The 14506-nt window shown below is 41.3% G+C and overlaps 1 protein-coding gene across 2 annotated transcripts in view; it reads right to left on the minus strand.

The window, feature by feature from the left end:
• Nucleotides 1–691: 691 nt before the first annotated feature.
• Nucleotides 692–14506, minus strand: part of LHX2 (LIM homeobox 2) — a 71376-nt gene continuing 57561 nt past the window's right edge. For both annotated transcript variants that reach the window (XM_069609456.1, XM_069609455.1), the window contains exons 4-5: nt 11503–11708; nt 692–2171 (exon numbers count right to left, since the gene is read on the minus strand). In XM_069609456.1, the coding sequence (XP_069465557.1) occupies nt 1884–2171; nt 11503–11708 (494 nt within the window). In that variant the 3' untranslated portion in view covers nt 692–1883. The remainder of the gene's footprint in view (nt 2172–11502; nt 11709–14506) is intronic.

The following is a 14506-nucleotide window of genomic DNA, read 5'->3' on the forward strand; positions in this document are numbered from 1 at the left end:
GTAAGATTGTAGAATGTCTCCTAACTCGAGATGTCAATTAAATATATTTTACAGAGGTTGATATGACACTTGAATGTTGATGACGTATCCCCAGCTAATTAAGTTTACAATTATCACTAGATAATCTTTGATCAGTCAAACACAGCTTTGTAATGTAACACTGTTTCCCAAAGACTTTCCCCCTTAGGAAAAAGTAGTGTTTATAACAAATGCATTGCAAAAGCCCTAAGGAAACGTAAAATTAAAACAAGTATTTTCTCTGTCCCTTCCAGTTTGAAGAGCAAGCCAATGAAGCACTCACAGAGTAGAACATTGTGGCTAACTGAGCTCTGAATAAACATTAAAATGGTGTAAAACTAGAAAGATATTTTGAAATCATATATCCTTTCAAAGAGGGGAATTTGATTTTACTCTGTTTATACTATGATCACAAATCAATCTCCTGCTTTTGAAGTGGCATAGTTTCCAGCCACTGCCAAAATATCACTTTATACAAATGCTATGTTCAACAATGTCTGCTTGAGAAAATTGCTAGAGTAATAAGCCCGAGTCATTATATAGCTAAAGAAAACATCCCCTGGGTATCGATATTCTATAAGGTTTCTCGCGAAATAGCTGAAACAATAACACATATTGCAATATAACAATTATCAAACTTGAAATTCAACAAAATGAGAAATAACCAAATAAGTTGAAGAAACAGCCATTTTATTAGTATCTATTACCAATAGGTCCTTGCCTGGTTTTATAGCTTCAAAAATCAACCAATACATTAAAACAACACGGGAGGCCATATATTAATACAACATTGTTTTCTGAATTTGTTTCTCGAGGTCATAAATTAAACTAGCTAGGGAAAAGGGTGTAGTTCTCTATTTTATTTTAGTCTGATTGTATCTTGGTGAGCAATGTTAAAAAGACTTTCTTCTACAAAGAGGCTGACGAAAGCAATATTGGACTTTCATATGCTTGCTTAGCGTTTTCTTCATCAATTGATTGGAGGGGTTCGCTTAACTGCCCTGGGAATACAGCTTTATATGTGTTTTCTGGGGGAGATTAAGTCTCACTAAAATAATGAATTGCAGTAGTGGTCACACCGTAATGCTTCTCGAAAAAACATCTTCTCCCGAAGGATCGTCCGGATGGTTTCCAGTTCTTCTGTAATTCCAGCCAACAATGATGACTTCCATTACCTTTTATGCAATTTAGATTATAGATTGAAGTGACTGACCTTAAGGCATAAATGCCTTGTACTGCCTCTTTCAGTTTTCCAGTTAATTTTATCTATATTTATTGGATTCTTTAGGCAATTCACAAGCCTTAATAAATAAAGTCCCCGTATCTGAAAAATTGAATTAATACTAGATTTAACTGTAGTTGTTGAAACGATTTCTGAGTGGTTTTATTACGGTTCAGAGTTGACAAATGAATATATTAGCGCAAACTTTTGTCTGAAAAGTTTGAAACAGTGACGCAAACAGTGGTGGGTGTAGAACTAGTCAAAGTAAGAAACCTGCAATAACTTTGCTCTGGTCATAAATATACAGAGAGGGGGTGGACGCATAATTTGGATGATCCAGGTAATACAGTATATAAGGCACATGGCAGTCTTTGAAAATACAGAAGCCTCAGCCAACTTAAATTAATGGTTCTTTCCCTTGCTCAGTCCACAAAACTGTACAGTTACACAAATGTTGTGTTGTAGTAAGATGTTCCAAGTCATTCTTCAGTCTATTGTCGTAATACCAGAAGAACATGGTTCCTTCTGTTTCCAAGATGGTTCCAAAATGTAGTTAGTCCATTGTACAAAGCCTCTATTAAAATACACTTGGAATTTGACTAAAGGTCATTTCTTTTTTAAAGAGGTTATTCAAAAGGGGTCATCAGAAAAGGTTTGTGAGAGTTGTTTGTGATGGACTTCTCGACTCATGAACTTCGAGTCCACCGGGTACTGACGTCAAGACGGAGGTCACAGTCGGCATAGTGGGGTTAGTCAAGTCAGTTAAAGTGGTGGGGGTGCTGGACGGGCTCATTGAGGCATTGGAAATATCCGAAGCAGGGCCTGACGGCGTCCCTGCTTGTAGCGTGGAATCTGACGTCTTATCAACTCCTGTGTTTTCTTGGCGTAGGAGATTCCGTCTGAATTTAGCTCTTGCATTTTGGAACCAAACCTGAAATAAGCAAACAGGAAAAAGATTAGAACGTATTTTGGTTACTGCAAAATAAACAAAAACATAGTGGCAGTTGGAAAATAAACGTAATTGAAATTAGTTGATTTGCGATATCGAAGTTAAATTATTTGAGCAGTCAGCTCCACAGACAGCAGATATGAATGCCTTTTTCATGTGATCACCCACTGTGAGGTTTTAGCTGAACAACACTTAGAAAGCTGTGCAGGTCTATATCATTTTTTTCACAGATCCCTGGATAAACATCTTAAGAATCGGAATGGCAACAGATGGTCCGCCAAGTGATAAGATGATTTGTTGGCGGCATTGCATATCTCACACGCTCAAAAGCCTTCATAGAGCTATAGACATGATTGTTATTTAACTTGTTTCTCTTCGTACCTTAGCTTGAATTCCTTATCCCCTTATTTACTCCGTTGGTAGATGTGGATGAACAGAGCCTGTCGTTTTTGTCTCTCCCTTCCCAATGTCCTTTCCTGTATATATCTTGAGCCATAGGTAATTTGTGTATAGCTCCATTAAGTTTTGGTTCGTTTCCATAGTTTCATATTTACTTGTTCTTGGATTTAGAGATATATATTTTAAAATACATAGATATGTTTTTATTGAATTTTATTTTCCTTGTTACTGAACACATAGACACGTAACAAATTTCAGCATGGATCGTCCTTATTTTAGACACATAGTGGGAAGTTCTGTATCCACAAAAGAGTTATATTAGTGATATCATCCCTGCTGTCCCATCGAAAGCGATGACAATTAGGTGGATATATGCTCGGATCATCTACAAACAGCAAATCAATTCTACTGTGCGATATTCATTAGGCAGATTGTGACACCTGAGAAAACGTTTAACTTTTCTTTGGAACATCCAATATATGTCCCAAAGAGAAAACTAAATCATGGGAAAATGGTTCCACTTTCTTGAAAAACTCTTAATTATACAATAAACTGAAAACATGCTCATATTCAGACTGTTCGAGTTCAACCAGGTTTGCAATTAAAATGCTTAATTTAATTCAGGACTCAAAATGTGCACTCGCCACTTACCACTGGTTGGTTATAATTGACTCTTGGCAAGTAAGAAATGGTGTTGTGTGTATGTGGACAACTGTGGGGGCAAGAAAGAATGTTGTTTGGCTAATAGCTTGCAACCTGATTTTTTTTTCATTTATGGTGGCAATCTTGTTAGTTAAATACTACAAGATAAAGTACCATTTAGTGTTCTAACTCAGTGTGTCTGTTTACTTTACTCACTATTAAGAGTATTTATTTCGACCAACTTCACCACCAAAACAGCAAGGCATAGATTGCTATCATCACTCTGTACTAGTAGCCTTATAGACTTTTGGAGGGGTCATTATTGCATGGGATGATGTCCTTTTCCCAACTTGTGGTCCATAACTCACAATAATGACCAATCCTTTGATCTATAAGGCAATATTTCCATAACAAACACCATAGCATTCCTAAATCACCCTGGATCCTTTACAGCTCAAAACGACTGCCTTTAATTCATTCATGTTAAATGTTATTTTTAATAAGTTGCAACATTTCCCCCATGGATAAAAGTTCCACATTTCTCATACAGTTCAGATAATAGGCGGGCAATTGCAGATGTCAATCATCACATACGGTCATATCTTGTGTGAGGGATGCATGCTGAGGTCTGATTGGACATTGGATTGAATGTGACTCATCATTTTCTTTTTGCGTTTACTTATATAAGATATGCAGCACCTTTTCTGAGGCTGGGAACCTGGTCAACAGCTGCCCTGGATGACTTTTTTAATATATTGGCCGTGCGAGAGTCCTCTTGAAGTAATTTAATAACAGGTGGCTTTATTATCTAGTTTAATGATGCTCATATCTTAACTTGTAAAGCTGGAGGGCTGAGTCGGCCGTGCTGGGCCTCAAACTTGTGAACTGCAGGATGGCTGTAGGTGTCGGGAAAACACTTAACTCACTGAGCTAGCTTCCCAATTTACACAAGATAGATCTACAGGCAAAACATCCTCACTAGATACTCACGCATTCAGGCACTTCAGAATGGACTTGCAAGTGATGTGCTGTGTGTTATGTCACGCCGTTAATATGTTTCGAGAGCGACTTCCTTGTTCTTTGCCTCAACTCCTGAAGGGGGTGTGGTCTAGGCGATTACTGAGGAACTATGATAACTAGGTTCTAATCCCAGTTTCCCCCTAAACCAAACTGTGTGATCCTGTGCACTAATGTGTCGGTTTTGTCTCAATTTTCCCTAAACCCTATTCACTATTCCTAGAGCTACATTAGCTCTGTGAGAGAGCCGAAGGTCTCTTTCGCTAGACATTAATATGATGGAATGCAAAGGCACAAACACAACCAGCCTAATCTTAAAAGGATTGGAAATTGCATTTCACAATTTAGTAACTCAAAATGCCATTGTACCCCTACTTGACCTGTGTCACAATGGATGCAGCATGCCCAGAAACATTCTCTGCAGTTAATTTTGGACTTGCACCCATGGCCAGGTGCAGTTAGCTTAGTGTCCCCAATATGGGAGGCGTTACGGCGCGGATGCAAGCCGGCAATGAATCGCATGGCTGCGGCCGTGCATGCCACTTTCAGAATTCATCAGAAAGTTATATCTTCTCTATGCAGTCCCTCTTTCGGGGCCTGATTATATTATATTATATAAGCGTTTTATATTGGTGCAATAGCATTGAAAAACGCTCTGTGAATCAGGCCCTCTGTCTTTGCTCTGCTATGGCCAGGGATTTGTTTATTGGCGGGGGCGTTTTGGGTTATGTTGTTGTTCCCTGTTTCAAATAGACAGTGTTTACAGCATTCGTCTGAATCCTTTATCCTTCCCAAAGGCTTTGGACTACAACTCCCATCGGCCCCAGCCAGCAAAGCCAATGGTGAGCAATGATAACAGTCATAGCCCAAAACATCTGCAGAGTCACAGGTTGCAGATCTCTGGACTAGAATTTGAAGACATTGAGATTGAGTGTGCTGGCCATATCACACAATGGTCAATGTCTACATGGCCTCCATGCGCAGTACTCATTTTAGTACCAGCTATTCATGTACATGGACACACAGTTTAGATCACGTGCATCCACGGGAGGATAGCTCAGGGGTATCATGCTCGCCTTGGAAGCAAGCTGATGCAGAGCAACACAGGGTCGATCCACTGGCCCGCCTCTTATAAATAACCGATTACAATTGCAGTGCATTGAGCCTGATTTGCAAAGTGTTTTTGTAATATTTTAAATTAAAGGTGTATTCTTGGTTTATGGGAGCTTTGTCGTTTCTTCAACACATTCGTTGTTTACCTGGATCTAGTTTCTGGATTTCGTGTCGTTTTTACTACGGTGGCATTTTTGTTTTTTCCTTTAAAATTGTGTTTTGTAAAGCCTTGAAAATAATCTCAAAATTCAGTTCCCATAATAATAGGGTGAGCAGATGACGCGGTTTTGCCGGGAAAGCCCTGGAATTGGATCCTCCGTCCCAAAAGTTTTTTTTTTTTTAGACTCAATACCGTTTTTTGTGGAAAGGGAGGGTCGGCAACAATTATAAAGTATGTATACATTAAAATAGACACATCATTTTGCCATGGTAGGGTGGACTCGAACTCCCAAACTTACAGGTACCAGGCACATGAATTATCTGATTGTGCCACGAGGACAGGATGGCAGAAGAATGAACAGCAAGGCTTGTAACATGTATGAAAGGAAAAACTCTTTCATTATTAATAAGCTTATTTATATCCACTGTCAAAAGCGTGCAATTTATAGGAGCAGGAGGAGCAGTGCTGGAAATGAGGGGGTAGTGTGAGGGGGGAGTCCTTCTCTTATGGTGTTCGCCGTCCCTTTTTTTTGTCTTGAAAATCTGTTCACCCTGCCTAATACTCAATCTATTCCTTTCAAACAACGACCCGAGTGAAGAGAAAAATATTGAAAAATGGACACTGCCGAGCTGCAGATGTATATTTAATGCAGCTCTGCAAACTTTGTACATTGTAATCCGTACAGCTCCTACACATCCTGGACGCTTCCATCTTCCCTTGTCTTTAAACAGTGGTGGAAGAGGGCGTGAGCGGTTGGGAGCAGTGTTCATCCGCTTTTTTTTTATAGGTTGTACTGTTCCTATTCTTGTATTTTACAAAGAAACCGTTCTGGAATGGTTTTGCATTAAAATAAAAGTGTAGGAAGAGGTTGAAACATGCACTTAGTGCAGTGCACTGAACATTCCCTTAAACCGCAGGTGGGCTTGTTTGGGGGTTTGGAATATACGTGGGATCGGGCTTGGTGATGGGGTTTGTGGGTGGTGGGGGGAGGCCAGCAGGGAGCATAGTTCCACTACTTCTTTTTGTACACTTCGACCACTGTCTGTAAGCCTATTAAATTACCTCACAGAGAGTAGCAGGAAGGCTGGCTGGGGATATGAAATAGAAAGACCATTTCTCAGTGCTTTAATTGGGATGGGGCTGCTAGGGCTTCCTTTTTATTAATGAATCCCGGCCATTCGTCATGCACATACACGGTGTGATACACGGTGTGATCTAGCCACTTTCCCCATGCGTTCTTCGTTGTTAAACCTCTGCACTTGGACAAGCATTAGGGCCACTTTTCACCTACACCAGGAACTCCATCTCACACTGTTTTGTTTCGGGAGGATAGCTCTGTGGCAACGTGCTTTCCTTGGAAACGAGACAACACGAAGCAACACAGGTTAGAAACCTCAGGGTATTAAGGGTGTTATAAATAACCAATCATATCCCTCATGATAAGCACCCAATGTTTTACAAATAGATGGCGATATCCAGTCGCTATTATCTGGCACAAGGTTTGAAATTCTACCAAGATTCTGAGCTACTTAGACCTTCCGGTTCACGGGAGACAGTGGGCCAACAAAGATAGAACTTGGAACAAAGTTAAGCATTCCGTTTTGCAGCAGACAAGTACATGGGCAGAATGGAAGGGGCTATTAGTCCGCCCCTGCGTTAGAATGTGTACCCTGCTCCTCCTTCGGATTATTAAAGTGAACTTGTTTCACTGGAAATCCCAACCAATTATTCAAACCCTAGATACCCCTACCGCGTTGTGTGATGCTAGGCAAATGACGTCTCTGTGCCTCTGTTCCCAAATCACCTGAAATTTGAAAAAGTTACAAATGGTCCAAAGGCTGCGGCTAGATGCTATGTAAAGAGCTGAATATTTCAATATAGCGCTTGCTGCCACAGTATTGTGGTTTACCTTTAGGCGCTTTAGGCTAGAAACATCACAGTATCTTTCCCCCAGAGGCCACGTCTTTGCTTTTGGGTCAGTTTGATTGGCAGCCCACAGTAATACAATCCCTGATCCCTTGATCCTTTTGGGCCCAGAAGAATTTCTGCAGGCCTGTAAAACTCTTAAGAAGTCTCTGGGGTTTGGACCCAAGAAAGATGCACAAAATATGCAGCATAATTCGGACACAAAGAAACGCTTTTGTTTCCAAATTGCATCAAGGTATTTCACCGACATTTCATGTTCTGCCATGCATTGCACAGTTCCCCTGCGTCAGCAAATTCCTTCCATCTGCGCGCTGTTGGCAAGGTACATTCAAGGGCCAGTCTTAGTCATTTCGTGTTTTTTTGGTATTATTGAGCTGTTCTTTTCCTCTTGGTTACTTTCCCCTCAAATTTGTGAACAGTTCATTTCACCGGTTTTGTTGGGTTCGTTGTTGCAATTTTATGTTGGTTTTAATTTGTCGTCGTATATCGTGAGTAGGCAACGAGATACCGCCCCGATCAGGGCATTTCTGAAAGTGGTGTTACAGTGTAACAAAAGTGTCTACAGTTCCACCGGGAGGTCATGACATTACGAGGGGTGGGAGTGGGGCGGTCCTTCCTGAAATGGCGGAACTCTAAAGTCAGGAGTAATTGATGGCACACTAGTCAGCTGCCTTGCTGCAGTGACAGCCAAAACTCAGCAAATGTAAACCAAGCAAAAGCAGAAATGCTGGTTGATTGTTCAAACTGTGCTTTGCTGGTGAACTACAGATCACCCGCATTTCACTTGAAATTTCTGACCCGAGAAAAAATATTTTTTTAGAAATAAATAATGTGCAGAGAGATGATCAGATAACTTTTTTTTAAAAAACAAATTGGATCATCAAATTTAAAAAAGTGTTAATTTTACAAAAATAACTCCAGCTGTTATAAATTATTTTATAAAATATTGTTTTTTTAAAAAATCTATTTCAAAATACTCCTCAATTCGCTTTTAGTCTAAAACTTAAATTTTTCAGAATTTCTAAATGATTCATTATTCTTGAAAAGCAGAAAATCAAACAAAAGGCCATGGTAACAGAACAGTAAAGCTAGGAGGAAATGACATCACAGTGGAAGCTGACCTGCTTCCCTTGAACAGAGAATAGCAGGAGGAAATGACATCACACAGGGGGCTGCCATTACTGCAGTGACAGCTGAGGTCATCCAGAAACTCTCTGAGAAAGTTAAACACGCATTAGTAAAGCCAACAGTTCGGGCTTTTCTATAGGCAGACAGGAGTTTTCTATGACTCAGCTCAAAAAAAAATTTCACATTATGACTGATCTTTAACTTCTCTTTACAAACCAAAACAAAAGCAGACTTTACACTTTCCCTCCAAATGAAAAATGATAAACTAGCTGACCACTTTAAGTAATTGCTGCGTGGTCGGATGCGGCAATGCTTAGTGATAAGCCAGCTGACGGAACACCGGGTTAAAATACCTTTTATAATCTTTTTGATAGCTGCAATTAACTAGTAACCATTCACCTGGATGCAACAACATGCAGAAATAGCTGTTTTAATTCACTTAAATTCGATATGAGTCTTTGAAAGTCTCGGCTGCATGATTGCAAGTAGCCTATTACCATGCAGACAGCTGTTTTTGTAGCCAGAACTGAATGGCCAGCAAATACAACAAGGAGTGGAGATACCAAAGCATTCTTAAAATGTCCAATTACTTCATTGACATAACAGATCAAAAGAATGCATCCTTCCTCAAATGACATCAAAGAGTGCCACTATAGCAAACGTGTTATATACGATTAGTTTAGGCTTGTAGGGGTGTCTCTAAAGTGACACCTCAGAGTTTAAACTAAAAATGGTAACAAAAATAAGTCAGAACACATGTTCCATTATTTGACATTTTAGATGGGGTCTCTATTGCTGCGCTGTTCAGAAATTAAACTTGTTTCATTGAGAGAAGAGGCCAGTAGCTCTCTAATGCTTCAACTTTCTGGAAGCATTAGAGAAAGGTTCTCCTTGGCCAATCCCCCCTTCTGCATTCTCCCTTGACCTATGCACACAGGATTATGTTATTGTAGGGTAGGCTGTTCCATCTGTCGAGGCGATACTCTATGTTTAAAGCCAATATGGGCAGTAGAGGAGGTGTCCTCCAAACCTGGCCTGTAATTACTGGGTATTTCTAACTTAACTGTTGTATTTGTAGAGTGTCCTTTTGACCCCCTTGGGGGCTATCTACCCATCTAAATGGTACTCATTTTATCGACCTCAGAAGGATGAAGGACTGAGTAAGCCTACTGGGATTTGAACCTGTGACCAATAGTCCACTGGTTGCCCATATAATGCATGTATATCTAAGCAGATCCATAAGCCCCAGAAATATATTTGGTGAGGGGGTCCTTTCGCGGCCACTTAATTGAAAGGGGGTCAGTGTGGTGTTATAGTGACACTAGTGGGATATAAAAGCGAGGAGCGGCTCTCAGGAACAGGGAGATGCTATTAAACCTGTTCCGTGGTCTGAAAGAATGAGACAAATATTGGTTGGTGATCCACAGGCACATTTATTGAGGCACGGTCGAAAGGATATCTTCTGCCTGTGAGAGGGTAATGCTTGCCTTCAAATAGTTTATTTTCTTATCAAAATGCTTCCCTCTACGGGTCCCCAAAGGAGCCACTTGGGTGAGACCACAGTACACATCTGTGTGTCGACTAAGTTATGAAATTTCACAGGTGAAAGACGCATGACAGGCGTGGCCTGTACGGAAATCTTTGCCTATAAATTCCCAGCTTTCTCCACTACCGGTGTCCAGCTCAAGCAACTGCACCACGTTCCCGTCAGCCGCTGCTTGGACCCCTTCGATTGGCCTCTCCACTGTTCAACTTTTAAAAAGATTTGGAGAAATATCGTCTGGCTCACTGATATGATATGATCTGATATGACATGATCTGATATGACATGGCAACTCGAGCTCATTCCTAAATATTCAATTGATATATTTTTTATTTGCCTTGCCGCTATTGATATGATTTTCTTTTATTTTTGATTGCATGTTTTTTTCGGTTTTCTTCTATTTTGATGAGTCCTTTATTAGATGCGTATTGCTTTACTGTTTATGGCGTTGCACAGCGCTCTTTTGACTTTAAAGCTAGGGTGCACGTAAGAAATGAGAAAATAAAAAACACGTTCGAAATTAGAAAAAAAAAAAGAAGAAAAAATCCATCCATAAACAAAATCAAAATATTAACTTAAGCCACAAAAAACAATTGGACCCTTCTCTTCCACTCTGTGTTCTAGATTAGGCCAAAAACCAAATCCCACCGCTACTCTTACAGACAAGGTGCAATTGTTTTATTAAACGCCTGTGAACCCAGGCAATAACTGTCTGTTGTGGCAAGCGACTCTGAACTCGACCGTGGTAGTTTCTGCTCAAAATATGGCAGGCAATGAGACTGAGGCACAAGGAGATAAATATTGATTTGCCAAGTAGGAAACCATTTTGTTAATTGGAAAACTGTGGGTTACAACATCGGTCTGCTTGTTCCTTCGCCCAGTACTAATTAAGAAACAATGCTACTGTTTGACAGTGTTGGTATAGGCAGAAGGTTGCTCATCAGGGCTGATATGTCTTTAACTGCAGCAAGGAAGCAAGCATGACTGGGATAGCTTGGGTGTCTTACACAGGAGATTCTATAATCTAGAGCAGGCGGCTGAAACCTTTGGCTCTCCAGATGTTTTAGACTACAACTCCCACGGGCCCAAACCAGTGTTGTCAATGGTACAGAATCATGGGAGTCCTAGTTCCGACATCTCAAGAGCCACGTGTTGCAGATCTCTGATCTAGAACAATTCTAAAAAAGAGGTCACTCCTTAATATGCTGCATTCGAAAGGGAATGATGAATTTGTTCTTTCAAGAGGATCCAAGACACCAATTGATCGCCTGGAACCTCATTGATGAGGTTTGGTTGCTGTGCATCAAACTTGTGAATAACTAGTAAAGTGAGGTTGGTGTGGGCACGGCCACATTTAAAGCATTGAATTGTTCTTCTTGTCTTACCTGTAGCACTCTTTTGGTGAGGCCGGTCTTCTGCGCTAACTGCTTCAAGTCCTTGGCGTCGGGGTTGTGGTTGATAGCAAAATAAGACTTCATTGTCCGCAACTGGTGGTGTTTGAAAGAGGTCCGCATGCGTTTTGTTTTCTGGCTCGAGCTGTACGACTGGTCCCTGTCCATGTGATCGCCGTCATTTTCATTGCAGCTTAAGGCTAGAGGGAAAACATGAAAGTGGTTACTGTGGTGGTTGATGGAGGTCATGCAATTTCAGTCGCTTTCATTAGAACTCTGTCATCAATTAAGAGAAAGCAATCATATCCTATAATTTAAAACCCTTTTTCTTATTTAACTTCATGGTTTTGGAACATTATTTGATCAAAGGCGAAAATCATTAGATTACTCAACATTTCTGGGACATTAGAAAAAAAATAGGGGCGGGGAAAAGTCAGCCACTTATCAACCACCTAACTTGGGACTGCTTCTTTCCAAGTAGGAATTCTTGCTTTTTCCTGTAGGACAGCCCGCTGCTCAGTTCGGCTCTATGTTGGCTAATATCTGCGTACATTAAAAGTTATCTTTGCTGGAACCTATTGAAGAACATATCTTACCTTATCTTATCTTGCTATCCCCAATTGTTTCTTTTAATTACTACTTTTCAATGGTCCCCATAAATTTCTCAAGGGATAGAAAGATTTTATTTTCTAATGCTGTGATAATTTTCTATTTCAATAATGATCAGTTTCCTCATGCGATCATCCAAAGAAGATTTTAACACAGCTCTAGAGAACGCCTGGGGGTGCAGAGTTTGCTATCTGAGCGGTCAACATCATTATTACATTGTAGGGATTTTAACAACAAAGCAAGTAATGTGGGCCCAGGACACCTGTTTGTGAATGCAGAAACGTGTATGTGTGTATTCAGTATGCAGGAAGTGCACAGTTGGCAAAAGTGTGAAAGTCCATATTTCCATCCCCAAAGTATCAACAAGGGAGGCAGTGGGCCTCATTATAAAGTTTGCCGGTCCGGTAACAATGGTACCGGTAAGCTTGCCAGTACCGTTGTTACCGGACCGGCAAACAATGAGTTCTGTTCACAGGTGCCTTCCCGCCCGTCTGACCTGGTGGGCGTACCATCACCCGCGAGCAGTCACTGCCAGTAGCACCGGCACCATTCTTAATGGTGCTGGTGCTACCGGCCTCCCCAATCTCATTGAGCCATATGGGAAATACCGGGTCCGCCAGGGTTGTAATGGCCCTGTATTTCCCCATTGCCAGGGGCCAGAAAAATGTGCACATTTGCAGGCAGCCTGCCGGTTTTACCAGCAATGCTACCACCAAACTTGTAATGAGGCCCAGTGAAAGGAGAACCGTGGCGGGCATTACGTCTTAACTGTGGGTCTGTGGGGAGGAGGGGGTTGAATGACTCTAATTAAAGGGTTAATGTTCATGCTATTGATATTTCCCCAGGTAATTCGGACGAAGTCCCAAAGACAAATTAATTGATGACGAATTCCGGAGTGATTCCTGAAATAAACAGGGAATCGTTTGGGAAGTATTGAGAGGCAGCCGAAGACATTGAAAGATAAAATGAGAGAAAAGACGAGCAGGGAAATGGAAAGGGACGCCCTCTCAGTCCCAATACATTTCAGCCAAACAAAGGGTCATCTGAGGCAAACAATTTTCACAGTTTCGGCAGAAGAAGCAATTTGTGGGGTATAATTGTGTTTTAAGAACAGCGGTTCTACCTGGCCTTCCTACCCTTTGCATAAATAGAATAGAATAGACCCAAATTCGCCACAATTAGATGACTTTATCGAATGTAGACATACATTCCCATCATACGGCTCTTTATGTGTGAGCTTTCGTCCGATTGGGTAGCTACCAGCATGTCTCTGACAACACAGATGAGTAAAGTTAATTACAAAAATATATACTTTTTAAAATTAAAAATATTTAAAATTGGCTTAGAGTTATTCCAGCAATAAGGCCCCCAGCTGTTGTCACTATCAGTCCAGTAATGGTATGAAACAATCACTGCCGGTCCTTTCATTTGACGCTGGATTTCCCATCAATCTCAATGTAGTCATCCATTTTACTGACACACAAGCATTTTCCTGATACAATATTTGGCTTCGTAGTTAGCATATCCAACTCGTACCTCCACCTACACATGCCCACGCTGCCAATCATGACCCTCAAGCCATGAAGTGGGACCCAACACACTTTTCTGACGCGACCATGCAAGATCTCCAATGGTTTGCCCAAACATTAGATCTCCCAGATGCGTGGATGCAGAACTTGGCCGGCGGACCACTCATTCGGGGGAAGCCTCGGGACTCAAACCCACCCACATGGACATTTCTACAGGCCTCCTGTCCACTGCTGCATCACTTTCAAGACCCTCTGCCCCACCCCCACATGCATCTTCTGAAAGACCGTCAGGTTGTATGACAACAAACTAGTGTGCTTGACACATTTTATTTATTTATTTTATTTATAGAAATCACAGGAAAGCAATGCATTTTTGACACACAAACGCTTCAGAATGTACCATTGATAACAGAGCGGGGGACATGGGTCCTGAAAGAATGTGACCTGAAGCCCAGATGTTGCAGGGGAAGGTGGAAGCATAAACCAGGGATGAGAACATGACAGAATGACACAGGAACAGGATGGCGGAGACAGTGCTAAATTAAGGATGGCGGGGTGACGGAAAAGTGCTCTAGGGTTGGCTGTGAGGGTAGGGAGAGAGGGAAGCAGGGCGATGGGGTAACATAGAGTGCTAGGAAACAGGTTCTTCAGAAAGGAGGAGGGCTTTGAGTTTGAATCTAAATAGTGGTAGAGTTAGTGTAGTATGAGGTTGGAGAGGAAGAGCATTCCAGAGTAGGGAAGTGAAGTGAGAGAGAGAGAGTGCAAAACGGGAGGGAGCACAGGAGGCTTGAGTAGTAGCAAGGAGGTGAGCCGAGGATGATCGTAATGAGCGAGGAGGACAGTAGGGAGTGAGAGGAGCA

Source organism: Ambystoma mexicanum, chromosome 8, assembly GCF_040938575.1.
Source record: "Ambystoma mexicanum isolate Mex_15411 chromosome 8, UKY_AmexF1_1, whole genome shotgun sequence".
Taxonomy (NCBI): Eukaryota; Metazoa; Chordata; class Amphibia; order Caudata; family Ambystomatidae; genus Ambystoma; species Ambystoma mexicanum.